General features: G+C 39.7%; 2 protein-coding genes across 3 annotated transcripts; one reads left to right on the forward strand and one right to left on the reverse strand.

Moving 5' to 3' along the window:
* Positions 1–559: 559 nt before the first annotated feature.
* LOC132989421 (PPARGC1 and ESRR induced regulator, muscle 1) lies at positions 560–7479 on the forward strand. Its single transcript, XM_061057064.1, has 3 exons — positions 560–4445; positions 6324–6440; positions 6629–7479. Exons 1-3 carry the CDS (start codon positions 563–565, stop codon positions 6742–6744), a joined length of 4116 nt encoding a protein of 1371 aa, XP_060913047.1. The 5' UTR covers positions 560–562; the 3' UTR covers positions 6745–7479.
* On the reverse strand, positions 7467–21951 carry plekhn1 (pleckstrin homology domain containing, family N member 1). Of its 2 annotated transcripts, none has more exons than XM_061057066.1 (16): positions 21752–21951; positions 19944–20034; positions 19650–19811; positions 18590–18670; positions 18070–18160; positions 16046–16179; positions 15284–15424; positions 13421–13501; positions 13225–13300; positions 12794–12939; positions 12370–12522; positions 11473–11712; positions 10786–10941; positions 10260–10499; positions 9970–10030; positions 7467–9028 (listed from the first exon to the last, which is right to left on the reverse strand). In XM_061057066.1, exons 1-16 carry the CDS (start codon positions 21823–21825, stop codon positions 8844–8846), a joined length of 2112 nt encoding a protein of 703 aa, XP_060913049.1. In that variant the 5' UTR covers positions 21826–21951; the 3' UTR covers positions 7467–8843. The 2 variants fall into 2 exon arrangements, with proteins under 2 accessions (XP_060913049.1, XP_060913048.1); XM_061057065.1 differs by having other exon boundaries at positions 10260–10502.
* Between the last annotated feature and the right edge of the window lie 2280 nt (positions 21952–24231).

Here is a 24231-nt window from a genome sequence, read left to right on the forward strand (position 1 = left end):
CCTGTGGACCAGGATCACAGCTGACAGCACAGGTAAAAAAAAAACCTGAATGGATTTATCAGTACAGATTTAGGAGATTAATACATAATGTTGTCATACTTTTAAATACCCACATTCAACTAAACTGTTCATTACTGGTTTCCACTTGTTGACCTTAAGATATATATTAATTATACCTTGCATTATTTTGTTGCCACTTACGTTAACACACTTCAACTATATGGCAACATTTATTTTCTTTGTATTAATATCTTTTACATCTAAAATGTTCTAATATCTACATCTAAAATTGTGTTGCAGAATTTTGCAGGATTACAATTAGCATGGCAGTTGTTTAATTGCATGAATGACTTCATGAGTCTCTGATTTAGTCATCTTGTGACAGCTTGTAGTTGGTTATTCATGCTTACAATATGTTTGTTTTCTTGTTAACCAGAAAATATTTGATTTCATGATGTTTAAACTATCTGAATTAAATACAAATACATGTCCAAGTGATGACTCTGAAATGTTGTCCTTCTGATTGATTTTTGCAGGTTGTAATATTTGAATATCTGTTCAAATGGAAGACTTTGAGTACAGTGTGGAGATCTGTGACCGCGATTGGGATTGCTTCTTTGCGGAGTGCGAGGAGTGTAACCTGCTTCCTCCTTCAATAGCCGGTGTGGATGACTCGGGGATGAGTGATATTGACGATATACGGACCATTCTCACTAAGACAGTTCAGAAAGTTGACCTTAAAGCAAGCTTGTCTGAGCCGGGCCTCCTGATGGACGGCCCCCCAGACTGTGAGGGCTCTCCTGTGGAGCATTATCTCAGCAAACACGGCATCGGTGGTATGGAGAGCATCCTCTCGGGCAGTGAGGAGGATTTACACCTGCAGTCAGTCAATATATTCTTTGAAGGGCTGAAAAATGGTACAGAAGCAGAAAGGCTAGCTGAAATAAGCCAAGTTAGAGAAGGGCACAACAGAGAAAAAAAACAGGAGGAGGAAAAGTCTGATGATGGGCAACAGGCCAGTAGCAGTGTTTTGCCAAATAACAGACCAGAGTTAAAATCCCGCCCTGCCAGCGGTGAAACAGCAGTTGGCAAAGAGACCATGGAGCCTGTCGACACTTTCAGCAAGTTAATGAAAACAATGACAAAAGAAAAAACTACTTCCAGTGTTTCCCTTGGACGTGCAGCAAATAACTCAGTGCTGAAGACTAACAGATCAGTTCATCCTGAAACAAAGTTCTTCATCAGAGAAAAAGCTGGGGCAGCAACCATTATAAATGCAGAAACACAATGGAATCAGTCTCACGTTTCACAGGACGGGGTTGTCTGCTCTGAAACAGACACTCTAACCGACAAAGTGTTAACGGTGGACATGTGCACAACTCAGGATGACGTCAAGCTGGAGCAGTTGTTACCAAAGCACTTAAATCCCAGTAAAAAGTGCAGCACTGATTCGTGGAGTAATATCACGAACGCTAAATGGAATGACGGCCCAAACCCAAATGTTTTACAATCAGACGCTACAAGCACTAACAGAACGGCGAGCCAAGAATCCTCTCCATCTGCCTCTTCCAAAAGAAAGCGAAGAAAGAAGAGACGACTCAGTGTTGAGACAGCGGAGAGTGTGCATGGATGTGAGAGGCAGGTGTCAGTCAAGCAGAGTGACTCAGAGGAAGAGCATTGTTTATGGAGAGGAGGAATGGGTCTGTGTCCATCAGAGAATTTGAATTTTCCTTATATTAATCAACCGCAAAAAACTCTTATTCCCTCTTTAATGTCATATTCAGCCACCAGCAATCTCCCTGTGAAGATATCTTCAAAGGAGATTCATGTAAATGATCTTTCTCATGAAATTCTTCCACGCTCCAGTCAGTATCGAAAGTTACAAGAGAGCATAGCCAGACACACAGGCTCTATGGAAAATAATGCAAATAATGGTAGGTCAGTAACACTACTGAGTCAATCTAATAACGGTTTAATGTTGGCACAAAACAACAGTGCTAATGTGGCAACAAACTTCAAAACGTGCTGTAAATTACAAGTTGAAGAATCAGCATCGCTGATAAAGTATCCAGCGTTGCCAGTTTCATTAACTGACCTTGTAACTGGTACATCTCCAAATGCAGGACGTCTCTGGACCTCTGATGAAATTAATCATCCTTTCAATTATTGTGAAAATGAACACAACTCTGGATCGTGTACAACAGAGGTCAATTCAATAACAAATAGTATTTTACCAAGCGCAGAGTCAAATGATCCCACTGTGGATGTCAGCCAAGATGACAAACTATCTGCTACTAAGTCAGTCCTGGCTCAAGAGGCTGGAAATTCTGGCAGAAACAAGCACACACTGTGTGAAAGAGAGTCCCAACAACAGCTGGAAATTGACTGTCACTACACTGACCAATATAGCACTACTCTGGGAAAGACTCAGTTACTTCTGTCTGCAATTTCCACAAGCAGCTCTGACGCTTACGACACACTGCAAAAGCCAATAAAAACTAGAACCTTTCCATCCATTGAGAAGGTTTCCAGTCAAGTGGACTGTTCGAAATTAATATTGGATAGCAGCAATACATCGCCTGATAAAAGCTGTCTGTCTGAAAGTCCCCCAGATCTGGATATTAATATGACAGTCCAGCAAACTGAACCACCCTCTGTGCTTTGTGTAGTTTCCAAATTAAATTCTTCATCAGACAAAGAAATAACAAGTGAAAGAGCCGAATTAGTAACACCACTAAGAGTGGCTACTCATAGTGGGAACCCTGAACTATCTGATGAAATGAATCAAACAGGCAAACATAATAGAGATACCACACTGTCTGTGTCTGAAAACGTACTAACAAGTCCTTCAGATAGTACACCAGTGTCATCCTGTGGTACTCTAGACACAGAGTCGGGTTTCCCCTACTCACATGAAAATATATCAGACATGTCAGGGAGTTCTTGTTTGTCTGTCAGTCAAAATTACTCAGAAAAAGAAAACAAATCACTTTTACTGGCAAAACATGAAGCAGGAGATGGAAACTGTACACCAATAAGTCAGACTGTATCAGAAGTCACAATACAGTCAATTCGTGATTTAGTGGTTGAAGAAGAAGATGCTTTCACTGCATCTATAGCAGAATGTGAGCATGCAAAGGCACCTGATAAAAAACATTCAGTGTTTGCCATGTCTTCTTTTTGGAATGAGATGGAGAAACTTACAATCAATGATATTTTGGGTTTGCGAAGCAAAGCTGCACAGTCCAGCTCCCTCCCACCGTTACAGGAAATTGAGGAGACTGACATGTTGGCAATGACAGACTCTGGCTTTTTTAATCAACTGGACGAGTCCAAGGCTGAGAAAACCAATGAGGACACTTATACTGATCCTAACAATGCAGGTTCAAGTTCAGGTTCTGGTTCGACAGACAATTCTTCCTCTTCAAAAACAGTAATATGGGAAAAGGAACCTGCTAGCTTGAGTCTAGCTGCTGATGTTTATCCTAAGAATATGATGTTGACATCTGTTAGTGACATTCCTAAAACTGTCCTCCCTGGAAGTACTCACACGTGCCTCAGACAGATTTCTAAAAATGTAAGTGTCCATAATCTATCTGCCCTGGAATCTCAGTATTACAGCTGTAGATGGAAAGGCCAAACTAAAACCTTAGACACAGGTGAGTTGGATAAAGTTGAACATTTCAGTGATGGACACATGCCTACTAAAGACAAAGACTGTTTGGCTCCATCTTCTGCAGAAAGCTACAGAATCTCTCTCACAGATATATTTAAGTACCTCTTTGGTGGAAAGCAAACAATTCCCAGCCAGTCTGCCACAGATACCATAACAGCCCGCTACACTGATGGGAATTCTGTCTCAGAAACGTACGATCATTTCTTCTCAGAGTTTGATACAGAAAGCTTCTTCTACCCTCTCAGCACAGCAAAAGATCAGACCAAAGACAAACTGGTTCCCATCTTCTCCTGCTCTCGCTCAGTTAACAGAAATCTACAGTATCCTGAGGCTTATGAGCACTTCTTTGCATCCTCTTCTTCTGATGATTCTTCCGATGATGAAGACAATTGCGGTCCTGTAAGGGTGGTGACCAGGTTCAGCCGTATACCAAGTGCATCTCGGATTTGTACTGACATATATGACGATTTCTTCACAGATAGAGACCTCCAACAAAATTTATTTTGGAAGAACACATTCTCCTTCAGAAATATTAGTTTTGCAGGATCTAAAGTCCAAAAGCAGGCACTCTCAAATCCAATGTCTCCTGCACCCCTGAGACAAAGTTGCAGATTCTCTCCAAGGACAGTTCACAGTATAAATGCTCTGGGAAATCAAGATGTGATGTTTTCTGATCCACTTCTCTACCACCTGGAGGACAGGATCTCCACACAACTAGCTCAGCAGTCGTTAAGATATGAGGACTTTCAGATGGCTGTTTCAAATCCAAGTAAGTCCAAACAAATTTCACACAGGAAACACAGTGATGCCTTGTTATTGATTGATTGAAGTATTAGGTCTTAATACATGCATTGTGGATTGTCTAGCAGTGTTGTATAACATGTGAAATCGCTTATTCTGCAATCAACAGGTCTTATATTTAAAATAGAGATGTCTCTCTGGTTTACATTTAAACATATATTGTTTAACATTTTACTGTAAGAGATCTCATGAAAAAAATTAGGGGTAATGTTTAATAATCTGTAGCACCATCACCAGAATTCAGATTACAATCTTTGGATCACCTTTGACCTCAAATTGATTAAACAGGACTTCTCCACTCTTATATTTTCAAGTTATAAGCAAAACGTTCATAACTGAATAAGTAAAATAAAATGTTGCATAACTTAAAAAAAAATGTTTTAGCTCCAGCTGGAGCTGATTCAGATCAGATAAATGTTTGGGGTTGAAGACTTCAAATTAGAAAATATAAAAACAATCTGAGCTTTGTGTTTTTCTAAACTAGGCATACTGGAGCTCCTTGATCCGTTCCTTATCCATGCTTGAGGCTAACAGCTCAAGGCCACATCAGCCATTAAAAGCACAACACACCTGATCTCTGACGTAGCTATCAATGCTTGAGTTGCATGGTGGTGAATGTACTGTAAGTGACAGGTTTTCTAGCAGAACGCTTAAAGTACAAACATGATTTCTCAAATGAAGAAGTACAACGTTTCTTTAAAAAAAAAGTTCTAAAAGTAAAACGAACTGATACATTTTAACATTGTTGTCAAACCAAAGTGTTTGCATTGTAATGATGATCTAAAAAATGATCAAGCAAACACCTCTCTAAGCTTAATTTAACTCTTAAACATAGTTAATATCAAACAATAACCAGCAGGGGTATTATCACAAAGTGCAAAAGGAAAATAAATAAAATAATAAAATAAATACTTAAAAGCTTTTTACATTAAAACCTATCTGTGTTATGTAAATGCAACTTTTCTTTTTATTTTTGGGCTTTTTATGCCTTTATTTAGAGACTGGACAGTGGATAGAGTCAGAAATATGGGGGAAAGAGAGAGTGGGGAATGACATGTGGGAAAGGAGCTACAGGTTGGATTTGACTTGCGTCTGCACATGGTGCATGAGCACTGACCACTAGGCTACCGGCGCTACCTGTAAATGCTACTTTTAAAAATGTTGTGCAATATTATTAATATATTCAACCTTATTCAGTTACGCGGATTCCTCACGTGGACATTGGTAATATAGGCTCAGTCAGCTGTTACAGTCATGACTGGGACAGACTCTCTTACCTCAGCTGTCACAGGACACTGACTGTGCTTCTGGCACGCAGAGATGATAGCCAAGAGGAACGGTTGTACGTGATAACTTGACTACACTCAATGAGCGTCCCCCTCTATGCTCATAGCAGAGCACTCTAACTAAATGTTTGGTTGTGCAGGGAAATTAAAATATGTCAACTTGAGTAGTCTTTGTGTGTATTTTGAAACCCCTCTTCTTAAACTTAAGCTATGATTAAGATACTCACAATTGACTGATATAATGTTCAGCAGATTCTGCAGATGATTATTTGTAAGTCAGCTGGAGTCATAATGTCAAGTATCAGTAGCATCATGAAGCCTTGTAGGTTTGGCATGATCGTTATCTGTTCAGCCGCTGGGATTTGGCAGGGTCACAGTGTGACACAACAGGATGTCCCAACTTATTAATGTGGTCTTTGCTCAGCTGTCACTCTGTTAGTGCCAACAAGAATACCCTTGACCTTTCATCACACCCCTCTGTGGAGGGCTATTGTCCTTTTATATCAAACACTTCATGATATAAGATGTTTTTTAATAACAATTTCTCACTTTCTTTGAAGGGTTGGACGCCTCCCTCCTGCCTATCAGACATTCAGACATGTGCTTGCTCTGTATAGCATTTGCTTCATGGGTGCTAAAGACTACAAATCCACAAGTTGGAGATGCCTGGAAGGCTGGTATGTATGTCAAAGAGCAAAAATATTCTGGGGCTATAAAATGTGTCTCCCAATAAATATTGAGGTAAAATCAATGCATGACTAAAATGAAATGTATATCATGAAAATCTGATCTTAATATGATTTCATAAACTCTGGGTTGGGTTGCAAAGTATGGGGAATGACGTAAGGACATTTTTCTTCCACAGTCCTGCTGGCGAATGTAAGCGCCCTGTCAGCCATTCGATACCTGCGTAAATACGTCAGGATGGAGGCGGCATCCAGTGAGAAGAAATTGCATTACAATTCCCCATCGGGTTTATGACGTATCTACCTTCCAATACGTCATTGCTATTGATAAAACATTTTTTCCATAAACATTTTTCCATAAACCTGTGCAGGACCTATGCCCTAAAAAAGTTGTTAACCTTAATATGCTCTGTCATTTTTGCTTTCATGTTTCTTTTATTTGGATTTTGTCCTTATATCTCAGTTGAATTTTTGATTGTTTTGCTACTAAGAAATATTATTGGGCTGACATTTGAACATTAAACGAATGAACCCCTTTATATGAAGATGAATCATGTATAGTGATCAGAAAGACATGCTTACATGTGTGTATATATGGTTTAAGTGTGTGCTTAAGGTGGATTAGAGGCAGGTTGAACCAGAGATGTACAGAGTTGAGATTGTAGAGGAAAATGTGATTTATGGATTAATTTGAGGAGCTTAAAGCCTGAAAAGCTTTTTTTATGACCTTACATTCATTTTGCAGTTGCTTTGATCCTTAGCGATTACTTTAACTACTAAACTTTAACTTTCTACTACCAAAAGTGAGATGATATTTATTGAAATGTAGTGTAATGTTTTCAAAGATGGCAATCTAACAACAAAAGCCTTAAACATAATTTATTAGGAGGGGACTATATTCTCTGCCAGTATCAGTTTTATATTGTATGAAGAGCATGTGATTTTGATGGTAATGTTTAATAGATTTCACATGGTTTGCTCGTTGAGCTGTTGTCTTTTAGTTTTGCTATAGTAAACAACGCCACTTGGATACTGTGTCTCTTGTTATTCCATGAGCACTCAGAGCTGAACATGAACATCCAAACACTAGATGGCGACATAAGCTCATTGTAGAACCTGATACATCACAACTGAGTGAGCACAGATTAAGTTGTTTGTAATCCATTTTACAAAGTTGTTTAAAATACTTGAGTTTCATAATGATATTAAAAACACCATTAGTTTATATTAGCATCAATTTAAAAATACATTCTTATTCAATATCACTCCGAAACATCAACAGGAGATCTTCTGATGTTTAAGAATCATATTTCTATCCAGTAGATGGCGAAGTTGAGCCATAACATAACAGGTGTCCCGCTGTAGATCACAGCTCATGAAGCCATGGCTGTATTCTTTCATCAAAATCAATTATAAATGAGGTTTTGGTGCAGTTTGAGGAAATAGTGCATCACCAGTCATTAGGTTGTATTTCAGAATGTCATTAAGCTATGTGAAGGGGTCAACAGTTACAGGTTTCATCAAATAGACCACAGACCTGTTTTGCATCATCAGTTGGGGACATTATGTGTGCTGTAGTTTTTGTCACTAATTCATAACTTCGAAATAATACAGTTTGACAGTTACATGTTCTCCATTTAAATAACTTTGCATAAATGAAATTACTTGTAACGTCTCATTCACAGATTAAGTCCTCCACTTTTACCTGGCCATCTGATAAAAAACCTTGTTGACAAAATATTGATTACTATCATTTCAGAATGATCATTAGAATAACACAAAACAAAGGACCTATTTCAAATATTTTTTAAATGTTTAATTTCCAAATATAAATAAAACACATCAAACAAAATAAAAAAGGAAGCCACACTGTGATATATATATATTAATATTAGCACGTTATAAGGCAGTCAGTTTTAAGCCACATCCATTTGCCTGATAATGTTGCATTGAAAAAAAAGATAAATTTACAATATGTACAGAAATATACAAATCCTGAAGGAATGCCTTTTATAACTGTAACTCATATAAACAGAATACAATATTTAACAAGTTAACAGGATATCATGTTAGAAAATACTTAATTTAGGTTTTTGCACTAAGTATGAAACATTTAGTGCAATTATATAATACAATAAAAAAAATAACATTATGCACAGTATGTTCACTCTTCTGTCTTTTCTCTTGAATGCTACTTTTAAGACAGTCAGAGTCACCAACACCTTCATTCGTTTGCTTGACCTCCAAACATGTAACAGTGCAGTTCATGGGATTTGTTGTCCATACTGTACGCAGCAGGAGAAACACAGACTGTGTGAGAGGGCTTTTATTACCCATCTGATAGGGATCAGTTGTTTGCACACGTCCAGACGAGTGCCGGCCTTTTGTTTTGCTTTATGACCATCTCTGCTGGGTTGTCATGGCACCAAGGCCCATGGCCCCAAAGTCTAATCCCGTCCAGTGTGTCGAAATTCCAGACGTTGGCTGGATCATTCCAGTATCATGGTCGTACTCCCAAATGTTGTCATAGTCCATTTCCTGGTCATCTGGTTCTGTGGGTTCAAGGTACGAGTGGTGATCTATAGAAGCGAGAGAAGATTCCCAGGCTTTTAGTCTCAAACAATGAAAGACAAACCTCGCCCCAACTGAATAAACTTGGCACAGTCCCAATTTACTTGTGATGAGAATAGCGAACATAAAATTGTTACTGTAAAACTGGTAGTGTAACATACCACTACAACAACACCTTCAAGTGTTTCATGTTCTCTTTATGATCGTACAGAAACATGCATGAGATCATTGGCTCATCCATTTTTACAAATCAAAATGAAACGCAGCTTCCCCTTAAGTTTGTGTTGTTCTTTCATTTGTGATTACAGAGCTTGCAAATTTGTGTGTGACCATGTCCAGTTGTGTGCTGTCAATCAAAGTACAGAAGTAAATCCTGTCTGGGAAACAGTGTTGTCTTACAATGGGCTTCCCCCACATGAGACTTCTGCACAAATGGCATTCAGAGCTGCAAAAGGCTCCATTTCATCGACTCTGCACTGTCAATTCTGCCAAAGCCTTGAGCCTTCTGTCTGCCCGCTGACAGACCCAAGAGTTCAATCAATGCAATGTTTGATTTGAGGTATAATGGAGTGTGAGTTATGTTCTGTGTCCTTGGTGATAATTATGAAGGTGGCAGACAGTGTTGACTTCCGTAACTCAAACTTGTGAGGAAGTATGATGTGGTAAGTTAACAGCTGCTGATTGAAAGCATGCTCGTTGTTGCTACATCGAATCATACATATTAGTTAGCCATGCCTTCTTCAGTTTAATATACAAATATATATATTTTTTTACATGTATGCTAATATTTAAATTTAGAATTGGACAAAACAATGAAGCAATGCACTTACATTTACTCCTACACATTTATATAAAAGACGCTTTGTACTTCAACTCTGCACAAAGTCAAACTATAAATAAACAGACACAGGTTTCTAGAGGCTTAGAATAATATGGCTTCAATTCTTACCTGGTGAGTAACCGTAGGGTTTCTGACAGTTGTTTCTCACAGAGCTTGACGGGACGACAATCTATCAACAGATGTGAAAACAAATGAAAGTTACTTCCTGTGATCACTTATAACAAACATCCTTATGTAACCTAAAACATGTTTCATCTGCAGCGCCTGTTCAAATATCACCTGCAGATCAAGTACATACACAGGCTGTACTGCCATACAGTGCACCAGTATTGCACTTTGTAGCACAGCATTCCAGAAACCAGAGTGCTCTGAGAGACAAGTATCTCTGTGTTTCTCACCTGCTCTAGTACTTGGCCGGGCGCAGGCAGCAGTTTTAGCCTTGACACTGCCTCGGCTCTCTGCTCCGCTTGTCTTTGAGGAGTCTCTGTGTCCAGACCCAGAGCCTCACTCTGGGAGTTGATCAGGACTAGACTTCTCCTGCACCGTCTGCCCATGGGAGGTGTGCTTAGCTGGAAGGGGGAGGACATGAGCTGAGGGCCGAGGTGGGGGTGATGCTGTATGGGCTCTTGCCAGCTCTGCTGCTAAAGAACAGAGGGAAACAGTCAGTGTAGGGAAACTATGAGCATGTAAACACTGGTTAGTGTACTTCATATAAGAATAGTATGGTTTTTATAGAGGATATTTGGTAATAAATGGTAAAACTGCAATTCATTCCTTTTGGAAGAATTCATTATAATTTTACAATGCAAACAAATGTTCTAAAGCCATTCAATTGACACAGCTAACTTTCTTTTGTATTTTTTCACAGACAGGCTGCGCTGGTGTAAATTGAACTTATGGTTCCAGTATCGCTGACCCACTTACCACTGGCCTGGCTTCATTCAGGGAGTAGATTTCAGGGCTGCAGGGCTCATCGTATAGGGGTGACAAGGGTTGTCGGGGAGCACACATGTCTGAGTGGCGCTGGTGTGCGTTCAAGGTGTAGTTTAGGGATGTCTGAGGGGTGCTCCAGCTGTTAGACTGATAAAAAAAAAAAAAAGATTCAAACGGATCCAGGAGTTAGTTTCAAAGCACCAAGTAATACAAGGATGAAACCAGGATGATCATTTTCTTTTATCTCTAGCTGTCTTTTTTATATGAGCGTTTGACTTGTGAAAGCGATTGCTTTACAAAAAGCCATCGGTTAAGCCTCACTTTAGGATCAGGTTACCAAGTAGAGGTTTTGGACTAATGCCAGTCATGATCTGCTGCTGTGATGTGTGAGAAAAGTCTGGGGTCTCAAAATCTGCTTTCAGCTGTCAGTGTTGTTTAAAAAACTGCCCCTGAGTAAGTGATACAACCACACAATTATTTCCTAGCACCATTAACAAGATTGATCTGTCAACCTTAGTTCTGCTCAATTGCAGTCATTAACCCGTTTGTTGACACTATGTGCACGATTGCCCCTCTCAGCTGACTCACAGTGTATCTATTTTAGTAACTGCACACATGACATGTAAAATAAGTTCAGGGGTATATAAGGTTATTAAGTTTGACGGCAGACTGAATTACCTTGACAAGCGGGGCTTTTTCCAGCCTCTGTGGGCTGGCACGGTGCAGCGGAGAGTAGGGTGTGCTGTAGACCTGAGAAGGCGAGCTCTCAGCAGGCTGGAGGTAGGAGCTGCGCTGGGGAGAGGAGTAGCGCAGTGACATAGGCCGGAGGTCACGCTCAGGCCTGGTGTGGGAAGACACGCTGTTGGTCCTGCTGCCAAGGCGGGCAGTCTCAATTGAGGAGGGACGACTGGAGCTGTACTGTAGGGACGACAAACACACACAGGACAAAAGTCAGACAAAAGCTGTGGCATCAAGGAATTTATCAACTAAGACCTATAAGATCAAACACTATAACTGTTCCCCTTCTCTACAGACTATGTTTTCTGAAAGTTTTTTTTGTTTGTTTTCATACTCCCTTTTAATCCTGAATGTGATAGAAACAATCTCTATCAATTTAATTGGGTTGGTTAGGTCAGAAACAGACAACAACATGACCTCTGGGCACTGAGCCATCTTTGCTTTAAGCTAATTGGATGGGCTGTTAGGCCTGCATAGTTCTCCACTGCGAGAGTTTGGTCAAAAGAATCCTGATAATGCAGAATGCTTCATTACTTCTTCAAGTTACTGTACTAACATTTTAAAGTAAAGTTCTTACTGCTGAATCAGCAAATATCAAAAGAGTATGTTATTACACTTCATTCCTCCATCACCTGAGCCTTAGTAACAGGAGCAGTTTGGATTTTAAGCCTTACTTAATAATTAACATAAAAAGAAAGGTGTCCCGACACAGCTCCATGGATTGTAGAATTAACTCTTACCATATTTAATATCTGCTAAAAGTGTATTATTGGTGTATTTGCTTTAGTTTATTAGCTCATAAAAATGATCTTGAGATGTAGCACAGAGCAGACTTACACAGAGGGGTTCAGTGTATCCTGGGGAAAGAGGGTTGTCTTCATGAATTGGTGACTGAATGTTGTGGGACCCATATCCGCTTGTTGACTGGCTGAACTTAAAGGACCCGCCTCTTCCTTGGCTGTTTCCACTCCACCTATCAAACTGTGGAGCCTAGAGATTAAAGAAAAAAAAGATCATTTCAAATATTTGACTACAAGAAAATGAGCCAAGCAATTCAGATTTTGTCTTTTTTAAACTTTCATTGAATTGTTATTCCAACACGCTCAATCCTCACGAGCAAAAGAGGAAGAGCTTTGTTCTCTGTCTTTTTTAATTACTTTTCCTCATAACTAAATTCATACATCGACATCATTGACAGCTGTGAATTGTGTGATTGGTGTAATTGTTTTTGGCCCGTGAAAGGAAGGAGGGCAGGCCTCACTTCTCTGTGCGTCGGGGTGTAGATGATGTCATACACGGGGGGCGGTGGGCTGAGAACGGGCACGTCAGCTGCTTTGAAATGCTGGATCCAGTCGCAAAACTCGGCCATATCCAGACACGACACCACTATGGGGTTGATCAGCTTTCCTGGGAAGAGAGGGGGGGGGGGGGGGGGGGGAACAAAGCTTGTCATTTGGTTCAGTCGCTCACTGGAATGTGCAATAGTCAGATTGTCATTCAGTGGGGATAAAACCAGCTCTTTCATGGAGGGTTACACTCTGTGACGTTAGTAGATTCATGTATATATGTATAAGGCCAAATAGCATTAAAACATGCATAAGAATGTAGACTCATTACAATGCCGTTAACATATCTTTTTAAATGCCTGTAGGCTAAGGAGACTACAGCAGAGCAGTGATTCACTAAATTTACCTTCAATCATAAAGGTGTTGGGCTTGACATCTTGGCAGGGCGTGGTCACAGTAATCATGTTGAGAGGAAGTTTTCCCTGTAATCATAATGCATCTTTAACAAAACTGCCTGACACATACACTGGAAATAATAATGTTCCCACCCATCTCAGGATGTGATTGAGCTTAAGTGTAAAAGTTTAGCGGGTCATTGTTACCTTATAGAAGAGTCCATCGTTCTCTTCTGATAGGATGATCAGTGTTGATGGGTACATTACCAGGAGCCTATCACTTTGTTCCTGTGAACACAAGATGATATGTTTTATGATGTGTTTCATTTCAGTAACAGTGCTTAAATATTCTTATCCAATTGCAGAATAATATGATAATTCATAGGCAATACCACTATAATGTCCAACCTTTATTTAACCCTCCAAAATCATTGAGGTTTCCCTCGTTTTTAATGATGTTGAGACACAAAAAAGAGCATAAATCAAACAACAAAGAAAGGATGATTCTCAGTAATAAATAATTGCACACTGTGGTAAAGTCTTTGTTTGTTCAAGAGAAAAAAGAGTGTCAATCTTGAGAGTGTGTTGTAAATTATTCCACATTTTTGGAGCAAAAAAGCTAAATGTGTATATTCAAGGTTTAGAGTGAACCTGTGGAAGTTGAAGCAATAGTCTGTAAAGCATGTTTGGTAGGGTGCAGTTGTTATGTTCAGCATAGATATTATATAAGATGGCAAATGTCCAATAAAGGATTTATAGATGGGATGTGTTAATCCCACCTCTGTGCCAGAGAAGACCAACCAATTTTGTTATTCAGAATACAAAGATGAGTGTTAAAGGAATCTCCTGCTATGAATCTAAAAGCAGAGTGATATGTCCCTAGATAATATTGCAATAATCTAGGACTGACATAAAGACTGCTTCAACAACACTTTCTCCTACAATTAAGGAATGAATTAAGGATATGTATGTAGGATTTGTTCATTATCATTTATCATTTTTGTGAAACATGGTGTCAAATGCCATTTTAAAAGGAAGTATTTTATATCTGAACAATTCTATTTGATCAAGGGGGATAATTATCTTGTAGGGAAGTCAGTTTTTCCTGTTGTTTGCAAGGTAAAAGGAAAAATTGAAGTCCTCTGCAAAACAAAAACTTAAACCCTCACTGTATTTGTGACTGTTATTTATCTTAGTTTGGATACCATACAATAATGCACTGCACCCAGTATTTTTTCTTAAATTGAGAAACATGTCCTGATAACTGATGAAAGGAATGAGAAGAAGCACAGAGGAACCTTTAGACCTGGTCAAATATTGAAAAACACCAGTGTTATTCTTTAATTCTCTGCTGAGAGACAAAGTTTAAATCCCAGTAGGATCTTCAGTCAAACCAGTTAGCGGGGCATTTAAAGGTGCGGCAGACGGTGAGTTTATGTTTCCTCGTGCTCTCAGAGGGTGTGTCTGAACAGACAGCTGACATTCCAGCTGTGAGGTGAGTCGAGTCACTGCATGAGCCGGGCAAATGCCTCTCACACACCCAAGCCTTAAATCTCACACACTTCAATAGGACTACCGCTCTTTCCCACAGCGAATTAAATACTGGTATCCATACAAGCCTTATCATGACTACTTTTTTATTGACTGCAATGCAAGGCTTTGCCAGCATTATTTATTTGTGCTCAGGTCTGATTTGGTTTTCAAGCAGTCATAGATTTTCATCAGTTTTTGCAGGTGTTGTGTCACACCTTCCAAGGAAAACAGAGATAATATAGTTATATGTGTTGGACAGCTAGAACTTGCTAAAAGATTAACTCCACCCTCTCTAACTACTTACATTTTGTTGAGGTAATGTGTATGTTTAAACTACGTGAGTCACCTGGATTAAGAGATGATGATGACTAGCTTTGGTTCATCATGGGAAAAATTCCCGGAGTTTGAAAACATGTATGTTTCACAAGTTTACAGTCTAGGGCACTGTATATTTCCAGAAATAGACAAGAGCACCTCCGGGTGAGAGGTCAGTGATTCAGCATTGAAAAGCAGCCGTTGTGTCATGAGATGTCTTACCTGACAAGGCAGGTGCTGCAGTCGGACTTTGGTGACATAGGTGATGGTGCCCAGGCTGTCCCGCTGTGAGCCCTCCCACTCGTAGATGTGCTCTCTGTTGACAGAGTTCCTCAGCTCCTCTCTTCCCTCGGGAGCTTCTTTCTGGTTTAAGAAGGTACACAGGGGAGGATCCTCAGTAAAGTCAACATGAACGCAGCTCTTCCCTTAAGCCTATTTAAACATGTTTTCTCAGAAAGACTGCCATTTATCTGTGCATTTTAAAGGCTCCTAAGATAATACTCTTAAAAGCTTAATCAGATCAGTTTTCTTTTGTTATCGCCTTTTGCCTGTGTGTCCTCGTCTAGGTTCATGTGTTTCATTAGCCATTTCCCCACCTGTGGCTGCAGACTCAGCACATTAACCCATTGCAGATGTAAGGGGTACTTTGATGTAAACTGTGATGCGGTGAGGGCCGCTCCCTAGTATCCAGGCCTCAGGGAGAGCCTGCAATGACCTACTTGACTCACCAAATCCACACACACACACACACACACACCCTGTATTATCAGAAGTGGTTGAACCATTTTATGGCTAATACACCAGGTGGATTACAGATGACCACAATCAGATGTTTGCTTGAATTTGAAAAACGATGTGAATCCTTGTTGCAATACAAGGACCAGTTTTATACAGCCTTAACCTTATAGCCTTATCATATAGCCTTATAACAGAAAATAAGCCCCATTGTGTGAAGAGGCTTCAAAACAATGTTTTTAAACTTACTTTAACCCTGGTGTAGCTTTCAGGTGCAAACGGAGTGCCTCCATTGGCCTCAATGTTCTCCTTGAGAAGGCCAAACCATAGATCCATTTCTTCTTGGTTGGCACAGTACACAATGATGGGGTTAAGGCTGACACCTGCAGAGTACAAAAGTCATGACGTGAAAAGGGGAGCATTATCCCGGCTTCTTTTAGGAGCCATTTTTTGTTCAGAGCTTGCCTGCCACAGTGGTTGTCAATCATTTATGATGTTCACAATTTGGATAAGTGGCTGTTAAGAGATCATGTTATACAATAAGTACAATAAATGCTTACACATGTTAAAAGCTGTAAACACATGTAAGACCTCTTGAGGAAGATCACCCTCGACCTGCTTCATTTGGTATTTAAATCATAGTAGACTAATTGCTCACCAAGGAGGAATGAGCTGGAACTGGGATGAAAAGAGCTGGAATCTCTCTGTTTCTATCAGTCCCACACATACCAGAGATAACCAGCAGAGATAGCCTTTTCATTCCAGCCCCATGGCTTTGTAGTGTAATTGTCGGGGTCTGTAGCTTATTTACTGCTCCGTCAAAGATTCCATATCTGAACTCATCTGCTGACTTTCTCTTCATCCCACCTCTTAAATGTAGACCTTGACCATAGCACTCCCCTAAAAGGTTTTGTTTTTCTACAGCTCCAGAAGTCTTGAGGCTGGAGGCAAAAAATGAGGCTTTCTCTCGTTCCAACTTTCAGTCAGTAACAGGGATTTTAACAGCTTTTAAAAGTAGTTAACTATCATTATCTAACTTTCACAGCCACACTAATTCAAGCCACGTGAAGGATTCCTGGAATTTGACGCACCGTCTCGTGCTGCGTTTGCTTCGTCACTCTCTAACTCTATAAACACAATTTACGCTAAACCTGATTCATGTTTTCTGCTCTTGACAGGAAGACACAGATCCCAAGGAGGAAATGTTTATCCGATATTTTACTTGACTCAGAATTTCATCGTGCTTCCTCCACATGTTTCCTGCCAGTGATGCGTCACATAAGATAAATAAAAGCTTTTTTGAAATACAATAACTCAAAATAACAAACTTGAAATGGTGAAGTCAATATGAGAAAGAATTGCCAAATAGTGTCAATATTATGGCAGCAGAGATAATAAATTAGTTATAAACAAGAAATATAAACACAGAAACCCTACACGCTTCATGATGCTAAAAGGATTTTTCACACATTGGATTATTTTTGCTTAATTTTGCATTAATCCATGATTTAACTGTTTTTATTGTTTCCCAGGCAAGGACCAAATCCTTTTCAATCCAGCATCTTATTTATACTTAATGAAAAAAAAAATCAAGCTTCAAATATTTCCGGCCTCTCTGAGTTCAAAAGTTAATTGGCATTTACACCAGACATTAACCTGAGCAGATTTCGGAATGTGCAGCAAATCATATGCAGTGACAAGGCTAAGAGCGGTAGCTGGGCTTTTCTGCGCGACAGCTGGGCCGACTGAAGTGCACCTGTTGTCTAACAAGCAGGGCCTTTAAGGCCGGTTTAGCCCCCTGACCAAGGGTGAAGGGGGCCCAGCTCTAGTTAGTCTTGGGGTTGAGTGGAGGTGAAGGGGGTCGCGGCACCTTTGAATCACTGGAATGTGAAAACACAGGAAATGCTCGTGCATGAAAATAGCGTGTGAGTTCTGTTTGGGTTTTCTAAAAGTGAGAAGCCTTTTTACTTTGATCCATAACGGATGAAAGGGACAAACATGGCATACCAGCATCAGCAGTAAAAAAAAAAAAAAAGATAACAGATTAAGAAGTATTAAATTGAAATAATACAAACAAAACAAACACAACTCTCGCTTGACTTTTAGTTTATCTACCTTTATTTTTTGACAACTCGCTGCTTTAGCTGCCGCAAGTCTAAGTGATTGAGAAGATAAATTTAACATAACCAATAAAACTCAAAACACATGATTACAACATTGCTCCACTCCATTCAAACACCCATTTGTGTCCTCTCTGGTGAGGTCAAACTTACCGTTTATTTGAAAAGCGAACTCCTGGGGTTGGCTGTGGTTGCAGTTCTGTTGCAGGTTGCAGATGGTGATTTCCTTCAAAGGCAGAGTTCCCTGCACACAATAAAAAAAAAAAAATGAAGAAATTAATCACAGTGGGCTGAGATCAGCCTCGTAAGCCAATGATGTTTTCATGTCTGCCTCTCATTTGTCGTCATCTATATTCTGACTAACCGTGCACACAGGTGCTTAGCTGTCTCTTCTTGACTTGAGAGTTGAGCTCTCAGCAGACATCGTAAAATGATGATTAATGGCTGCTCACACTTTATGAGACAGGTGAAGAAGCATGATCTTCCTTTTTTGTTTACCAACACGCTGCTGGTTGATAGGGTACGCATGTCAAAAGGTTCAATTACATAACGTGAAATCCTTCCCCTTAAGGATATTAAATGAAGAAATATCCATCTGAGATATTAGCCGATTTTGAGACACCCACTTTTTGAAGGAGGGATTGTGATTATTGCAGATTGACATGAAACTCACCTGGTACGTCAATCTTGTTGTGTTGTTGGAGACAAAATGAAGGTGTGTCTGGAAGAGATCCAGGTAGCAATCATGTACATCCTGTAAAAATAATATATAAAGTTAAAGTGATACAGTAGTGATAACTTTACTGCTGTTGTTGAGGATGAATGTCTGGCAAAGGAAACACAATTCTTGTATAACAGTGCTATCAAACTCATATTCAAATCTGCCCATTTGAATTCCAAACTTACAAGTAAAGCGGCTGATTTCACAATTGAATACACTTCTGTTACATCTGTACATATTTTTGTTGAAATTGGACCCTGCAGGCACATATTCACATGTCTTGGGGGCATTGTTGTACTCTGACAAAGAAAGAATCTTATATGAGAACCTAATGAGCATTGCCGCCGTAACCTTAAGAAAAATTACTATTTCAAACCTTGCCAGGGGTTTTACTACTGTTTATATATTTTCATATTGGAACATGAGGTTCTTATATCATCAGCTGATTCATATGTGATGTTTTGATTGAAAGGGTTTGATAAGTATATAACTTGTGTTACATTACAACATGTTCCTTTCCTGTCATGACGCTATTCCCTAAATCAAACTTTTGCTTTTGACAGAACTGTTATGTCACAACTCTTACAAATTGCTTTTAGGAGTCGTTGTGTCCTCTATCAGTTCCTGGGATCAGAGGTACTCTCTCTACCCTGAGGTTTTCTCTCTGAGATGTTTCACAACCACAGCAGCAGTAAACATGTCCAAACACAGGCTGCGGTCTGCTTTGTGGAAAACTGATGGATTATTCAGAGCCAGCCACCACGTCAGTGCCAGCAGTACGTTTCGGTGTGTTTGGTGGCCACAGAGCAACATCCTGTTACACTCCACAGTTATCTTTTGTTTGTTTTGACACACAGGGTTCACAGGGATGACTAGGTTGATGTGTCATTGCAGGCTTGGTCTTTGTGAAAGACCTCATTAACCACAACGTGGATTGTGCAGCATTCGCTTTGTTTTCTTTTATTGTTGCTTTCCTGCTGTTACAACATAAGAGTCATTTTGTTCAACTCACCTGGCAGTGGAGGAAGCGGAAACGGACTTTGGAGCTGTGAATCATGCGTCCGTAGTTCTTCACATTTATGCTGCTCTTCTTCCATCCGCTAGCTGGGTCGTAGGGAAATGGAGGGTCCCATTTTATGTTTTCTATCGCCTGCAGATCTTTATGGGACATTTCCTGAAAACAGTCACAGTGGACGTGAAATGAAGACATTACTTAAAGAAACCATTTCTTATATCTGTATATGTGTTGGTAAGTAGACGGTTGTCAAGTTATCACCATCTCCTACAAGCTGATGGCGTTTCTTACCTTTCGAGGGGTGACAGTGCACAGGATATTGATGATGCTGTTGGACTTCTCCTGTCCCTCTTGGGGATTGTTTTTGCGAAACAGCCGACTGCTGTCAGAGAGAGTAAAACCACATGTGACTACTCACTCTATAATGTTTACAATCTATTTCTATGTTTGCTCTTCAGTTCCCATCTGCAGAGTCAACAAAGAATATTTCCTATTTATGGAAGTTTGTTGTTCTCTACTTTTGTCAGATAGAAAGTTGACGCAAACATACAGCTTGTCTTTACTATTTTGCATTTCAAATTTGATTTCACTGATATTTTTCTTACTTTTTCCCCCTTTTCCCATAATAATGAAGTCACACAATGATCCTGAACTATTGACAGAGTTCAATTTTAACAGCAAATTAATGACTGTTAACCATGATGTGTGTCATATAAATTGGCTGTTTCCTTTGTCCTCCTTCCATCAATGCAAGCCATTTAAATGACAGGAACAATCAAGTCTTGTGTTTCTGATAGTGAGGATATGCAAAGAAAAATCAGCTTTCAATGTACCTCTTTGTTTTGCATGACCCTCATCTGTTACCATTAGTGTCACATCTATATGAGGAAGCTCCCTTGCTGCATGATGAGCCTCATGCACTGCTTTTACAATCTCAGCTTGCAGTTTATCTGCTTATCTGCGCACATGTGTGCCAGTGTCCTGAGTGTAACAAGGCAGGCTTTTGTTTGCACGGTGGGAATCAAGGTCTGTCTAATCAGGAAGTCCATGTTCAGCACCAGTCATTGATTAGTGTTAAGTGAGAGATGCTGTGTAATTTTTTCAACAAATATTATAGTCAGAAAGGTGTTTTAACAATGCATGCTGATGCAATTTGCGGTGGAAATATATAAGAGGAATGTACTGTAGATAATAGACAGGTAGTGGTTTTGCACACTTTACATTCTATGTCACTGCTGTGGCATTCACTCCTCTGCTGGGAATACCTGAGCCTGGACTGATTCACCAACACAAAAGAGTAGGTAGGAAACAAGAACAGTAAACTTATTGTCCATGCTGAGTGATCTGCCCTACTAGAAGGTGTGTTTTTTTTTTGTTTTTTTTTACACCAAACTATTTTCAAATAAGAGAGGCCGAGCAACCCTCAAAACCAAGTGCTTCATCACATATTAACTGAAAACCAGACTGTATCTACAAACAGCACAGGGGAGAAGACCTGTGCAGAGGCTAATTACAATCAGATGTGGTGGTTCAGCAGAGTGGGCTGGACCAAGAGTGACATGCCCAGGCGTATATACATGAAGAGGATTAAAGAAAACCTGATTCAAAATATAAAAGTGTTAACTAGTTGTGTCGGTCAATTCCTATATTCATGTTGAAGCCCTCATGTCAGATCACTACAAGCTCTGAACTTATTGATCAAGTGTCACAAACTTTATATATAAGTATTTAAGTGTAAATTCCTACATATATTCCACCACAATTTGTGGTAATGATGAGGTCAGGTCCTGATTTTGGAGGGAAAAGGACAGCTGGCAGATCATCTTCACAGAGATGCAAAGAGGAGGCAAATGGTAACTGTATCATTGACACCGTTGACCAGTCTGACACACTCAGGGCCGACTTTGAGAGACTATCCTGTAAAACCACACGATCCTTACCCTGGCCTTAAAAAATTCACAACCTCGGTTTAACCCTACTACTCAAACCCTGAGAAATACCAAGAATTCCTTTCAGCTGAAACACAGTCTTAAATAACAAACGTCAGTCAAGGCCATGACATGTGCTTTGTATAGAGGAAACAGTAGGATTTTTCTTACCTGTTTCTGCGTATGAAGCTCTTGCTGGAGAATCTGAAGTTGTGCTGGGGGACACATGACATGCTGCTCCCCATGTTGCTGTAGTCTGTTGGGCTTTGCGCTGCTCTAAAGGCAAACTGTTGCTCCTTCTTTGAGGGGTGGGTGTAATCCAACAGTGCAGTGTGCTCCCAACTGAAGTCAGACTAGTACTGAGGGAGAAGTGGGCAGGGTGAAGGCTCTATAGTCAGACCGGTGAGACTGCGTCTGCGTAAAAGGGGTGGAGTTTGGGGCTCTGCGTCAGAGGCTATCTGTGGGTGTGTGAAATAACCAGTAGGACTCACACCTCCTGTGAGTTGCCTCTGTCTGTTAAATCAATCCAAACAACAAAGACAGGGGGTTCAGGGAGAAGTGTGCCATTTCACACCTTCCAGGGGCCAAATGGGGCTCATTGTTAGGTCACCACTGTAATGAGTGGTCACTAACACACTGGATGGTGTATGTCAATCAAAGGGGGTAGATGGGGGCTTCCACTGGCATGTCCAGACATGAAAATGCAAACCTGAAGTAGTCTGTTTCTTATTAGCCCACCTTCGTCAAACAAAACCGTACCAGTTTGACACACATATATCTGGAAACTGCTCTTCTACAATTGGCTCCCTTTTTGGTTTGGCTTCCCCTTCAGTTGTTCAAAATAGACAAAACATCACTGTGATTTTTGAAACGAGGAGTTAAATTATTAGGTAAATTATTGTTTCTTTCTTTGTTTTGCTTTACGCTTATGTATTATTTTCTTCAACCTGTCATCACCTGTAGTGTGTTCGTATGTCAGTAGCTTCCACAAGGAGGATGGTGTGAACAGGACTTTTGTTTATTCAAAGGCTCAAATTTCCATAAGCCAAGAGGTGTATGCAAACATGTCTTATTTGCATGTAAGGAGTATGTTCATTTAAAAAAAAAGTTTTTTAGACAGCTTAGAATGAACATTTATTCAAAATAACACATTAAAAACCCAGCCAATAAGTTAGCTTGTTTTCTCTGTATTTACACGTGCTTCTTAAAGGATTGTTTGTATTTAACCTTTATTTAACCAGGTCAATCCCATTGAGATTAAGAATGTATTTTCCAAGGGAGACTTGGATAAGGGAGGCAGCAGCAAAAACACAAAGTTACAGACAGAGACACAAAGGGAGACGAAGTACAATTCACAAAACATACAATTTTTGCATAAAGAGACCCATCTATGAGTCAAATGTGGGAGTCAGTAGATCAAGCAGTCAAGCTAAAAGCATTGACATCCTATAGAATCTGCTTCCAAGTCTTTCATTTTAGATTTAAGAACACAAGCTCTTTGGGTTTGAAGTCATTCTGCAACCGATTCCAGGCTGAGGGTGAAGAATACCCAAAAGTCATTTTCCCTATTCCTGTCCGGGTGTTTGGGACAGAGAGCATAAAAAGGTCCTGAAAATGTAAAGAATACTGCCCGGTACTTTTCTGCATGATAAAAACACACAGGTAGTGTGGAAGCAGACCAAGAATGACCCTATATAAAGGATGTATATTTTAAAGGATTAAGCCAACATATCATAAGTCTTTTAGCTATTAAGTTAATAAATATCAGTTTTAGTTAGTAACCCTTATGATTCACAGTCGCAAATGTAATTCATAGTTTCCCTCAAAAGGAAAGTGACAGTGTTCTTATCAATCAGACGGAGGAGTCAATCACTCATCATCTTGTGTTTCCTCAGAAATTAGGTCATTGTCTGTGGCAAGCTGCTTTACTTCAGAATGAAACGTGCGCAGCTTGTGTCAGGTAATGGCAACCTGTTCAGCCGGATTATTCAAACAGATGCCCCTGAGGCAGCAACAGTCATCAAAAACCCAACTGTGGAGTCGTTGTCACCTTTCAGTTGCCTCGGTTCTCTATTATTGTCTCTCTGAAACCCTGTTTGATGGACCACAGGGCTCATAACAATACATTCAATCAATGAAGAATGGTGATTGACCTTCAAGTGGTGTAACTGAATATAAAGCATCTTTAGGAGAAGTGACTTACAGGATCATCATCAAGGAGAAACTCTTTTATTAAATCAAAATTAGGGTAGATAAAGTTGATTAAGTCATTTGTAACTCACCCATTGCACACACATGAATGGCACTGAGTGCGGTTTGTTCTTCAGAATGCAAAATTAAAGTAGTTAGAAATGTGTCGTAAAAAAAGATCTCAAATAAGTAAGGACATGTTGGATAAAAGGCATGGTCTCCAAAACATCATGACATTTATTTTAAACAGTGCATGTATTTCATTGGAATGAGGGCCTCACTGTCTATTATCTTTGCAGTCAGTTTGTCTGATTGTCTGTAGCTTAAGAGTATTAAAGGCCATGGTGACTTATGTTAAAACAGTTTATAGCACTCAGTTTTAATATTTGATTATGAGCCGAATTACATGAATACTAGGAACTTTTTAATTCATTGTTACTACATTTTTTCATATATATTAA

Source organism: Labrus mixtus, chromosome 15 (genome assembly GCF_963584025.1).
Source record: "Labrus mixtus chromosome 15, fLabMix1.1, whole genome shotgun sequence".
Classification (NCBI taxonomy): Eukaryota; Metazoa; Chordata; class Actinopteri; order Labriformes; family Labridae; genus Labrus; species Labrus mixtus.